Source organism: Glycine soja, chromosome 19 (assembly GCF_004193775.1).
Source record: "Glycine soja cultivar W05 chromosome 19, ASM419377v2, whole genome shotgun sequence".
Lineage (NCBI taxonomy): Eukaryota > Viridiplantae > Streptophyta > Magnoliopsida > Fabales > Fabaceae > Glycine > Glycine soja.
The window spans coordinates 6,730,720-6,733,875 of NC_041020.1; the positions used below are offsets into that span (position 1 = coordinate 6,730,720).

General features: G+C 40.9%; 1 protein-coding gene across 1 annotated transcript; it reads left to right on the forward strand.

Moving 5' to 3' along the window:
* The first annotated feature begins 2,518 nt into the window (after window positions 1-2,518).
* LOC114398536 (protein MAIN-LIKE 1-like) lies at window positions 2,519-3,156 on the forward strand. Its single transcript, XM_028360722.1, has 2 exons — window positions 2,519-2,680; window positions 2,794-3,156. Exons 1-2 carry the CDS (start codon window positions 2,519-2,521, stop codon window positions 3,154-3,156), a joined length of 525 nt encoding a protein of 174 aa, XP_028216523.1.

Genomic DNA, 3,156 nt, shown 5'->3' on the forward strand with positions numbered 1-3,156 from the left:
TCCTACGTTTTTCTGCTTCTTCTTCCTCATACGTTTCTGCTTCTTCTTCTTCTTCTTCACGTCCTCATCAATCAGCAGCTTCTTCTTTCTGCTACTTCTTCTTCATTCTTTTCACCTTAGAGGATTTCTTCTTCTTCTTCGTTGAGGAGGTTGCCGCCATTGTTGCCGTGATTAGGAGGTTGTCATGGTGCATTGAGGAGGCTTCCGCGAAGAGCAACGCCACCGTCCACGTCGAGGGAGCTTCGTGACCGTCCACCGTCGAGGTAAGCACTGTGACCCTGTCCTTTTTCCACCATTGTTGCCAGCGATGGCGTAGAACGCGATCTGAAAGTTACTGTGTGTTTTACGGATCACCTGATCCATAAGCATGTTCCGGATCAACTTGATCCGTAACATACTTACGGATCACTTGATCCGTAACATACTTACGGATCACTTGATCCGTAAAGTACTGAAACATAGTTTACAGATCAAGTGATCCGTAAGCATGTTCCGGATCAACTTGATTCGTAACATGCTTACGGATCACTTGATCCGTAACACTCACAACTTCATTTTAAAAATTGTCAAATATTTGATACATTGTGAGTTTTTTTTGAAATTAGGAATTTTGGTTATTAGGATCACCTATGAATGTATGCTAAATATTTGATAAATAGTGTCATTTTGGAGAATATCAATTGTTTGAATTTGATTTAATGCGAATATGTAATTGTCTTTTATGTAATTGTCACTTAGAACTGAATATGGTATCGAAAAACTGATTCAAACGCCCAGACAACCTCAGCAAATAAATCCCTATGCTATTTGAAGGTGACAAATAAAAAACCAAGCTCACTCTTGATCAAATAGCTAAATGAAAACGAAGAACAAAGACTGGATATTAATGAGCATTGCAGCTATGTACTAAGATTACACTTCTAAATTTACAGCAACTGGAAAATTCTTAAAAAAATATTCCTGAAAAAATTATTATGGCAAGAAATGGAAGTAGATAGAAGAATGATGAGAATCTAGCTAGCCAAGAAAACAAAACAATAGGGGAACATTAGCCCAAAACAGCTCTCCACTTTCTCACCACATCCATAAGAGAAATTAACTCTAGAGAGAAGTATTCCACCCCCCCTCCCTCCTAATTAAAAATGAGGGAATGACTCCTAATTTCCCTTGTTGGTAACATTCTCTGTCAAAGGTGTGGAGTATGGAAGTTAACATTCCACATATGTAAAACACAAGCTAAGTACAACTTGTAATTAGCAAGACCAAATTGCATCAACAAAAATGTTTTGGATTCATTCTTGCTGATGAATTAGTGATATGCAATCTTGGATTGGAGCAACCCCCCAAACCCTTAACAATTTAGCCTTTCAGGTGCCAAAAAACAAAGAGAACGAACGGTAGCATTCTCAGTCAAAGGTGTCGAGTATGGAAGATACATAAATGTTAGTTGCGAACAACTCTCTAGTCTAGTCTAGTACATCATATTTAGGTTGGATTAGAATTTAGGAAAGTCAACACACAATGCATGTTGAGGCAGCAAGAGACTTCTAAGATCTAATTTTGACTTGGTCAGAAATAAGAGCCCTAGAAATAAAAAGAGAGCTTCTTCCCATTTAAGAACTCTAAGGTTCACAAACTACCCAATTGACTCAAGTTACAACTTACAATCTCAACTTAGTTTTTTCTGAAGCATCGATTTCTTCTTTCTTTCGCTTTATTTCCTCTAATGTTGCTTCCATTTCATGAAGCTCATAGCTGAGACTCTGGACAATGTTTTGCTGAATTTCGATGTAGGTGATGGCATCCTCAACAATGGTTGCTTTGTTCATCTAAAATCAATAATATTAGGATCCATAATCAATTTCCATTCAATCATTTAGTGCACTGAATAAAAACTAACTCGATAAATTGAATTATAATTAAATCATTAGATAAAGGAATATATAAGAAACTAAGAAAGTGAAGTTCAAGTGGTTGCATTGTGATGATGGGTACTAAAGACCGTAGCATCAAAAGCCTAGTACTGAGCTTCTCCCTCCTTCTCCTTTCCACCTCAAGGTTCTTGGATTTGAACACTTGTGTGTCACACTCATAGTTTTTCTTCCTCATCCTTTCCCTGTTGCTACCATTTTCAGCATTAAAACAAAACTCATCTAGAGACATGTGTAGCCTTTCTTCACATACATGTCCTACAATCAATGAAAGGCTGACAACTTGCATGACTTTGAGTCAATGAAATTTGCGTTAGACCGATGAAATTTGAGTGAATGAAATCAGTGATTGAATTTGCAGTACTCATTTACAGATCATGGTTAGGACCAGAGGATTAGGTCGTGTCTTAGGTCACGTTACTGGCAGAGGTGTGAGCAGAGGAGATCGTGATGATTCTGATGATGCTCTGCAGCGTCGATGACCTACCGCATCCGCACGGAGGCAGCAAGTCATTGTGACTGCGACGCACGATGAGCCAGTGGTCCCTGCGCCAGATGTTGAGGCTGATGTATTTCCGGATGAGCCGATGGCACCAGTTGATTCTGAGGATATTGTGGCAAACATTCCTATGGACACAGGCGCGGAGGCTACTGAGGATGAGCATGAGGGATTTCCGGGTGGTCCGAGCGACCCATCCGTGTTGACCCAGTATGGGGAACACGTTGCTTGCAGCGTATGGACGGGAGAGGTATTTATAATATTTATTTTTAGTTACTTGTAAATTATACTTTATGACTGAAATTAGTTTTCCTTTAAATGATGATTTTAACGAATTTTGCGTTCCTTTATACTTCAATTCAGGAGCGTCCTGAGTTGAAGTTATCCTCTCACGGGAGGAAGGTCCATAGTTTAGGCAAGCTTGTCCCTGCCATTGAGGGACTCGTTGTTGGGACAAGACTAAGTCCTCTGATCGCGTGTTCGGTAGACACCGACGATCAGAGACTTTTGTCCTCATTTGTGGAGCGGTGGCCCCGGGAGACGTCTAGTTTCCATCTCCCGGTGGGAGAGCTCACGATCACGCTGGACGACGTCTCCTCGCTTCTCCATCTGCCCGTGGTTGGCGACTTGCACGCCTTTCAGCCCTTGCACGTGGACGATGCGGTTCAGATGCTGGTGGACTTATTGATGGTCTCTGTAAAGTCTGCCAGGGTTGAGACAGCCTAG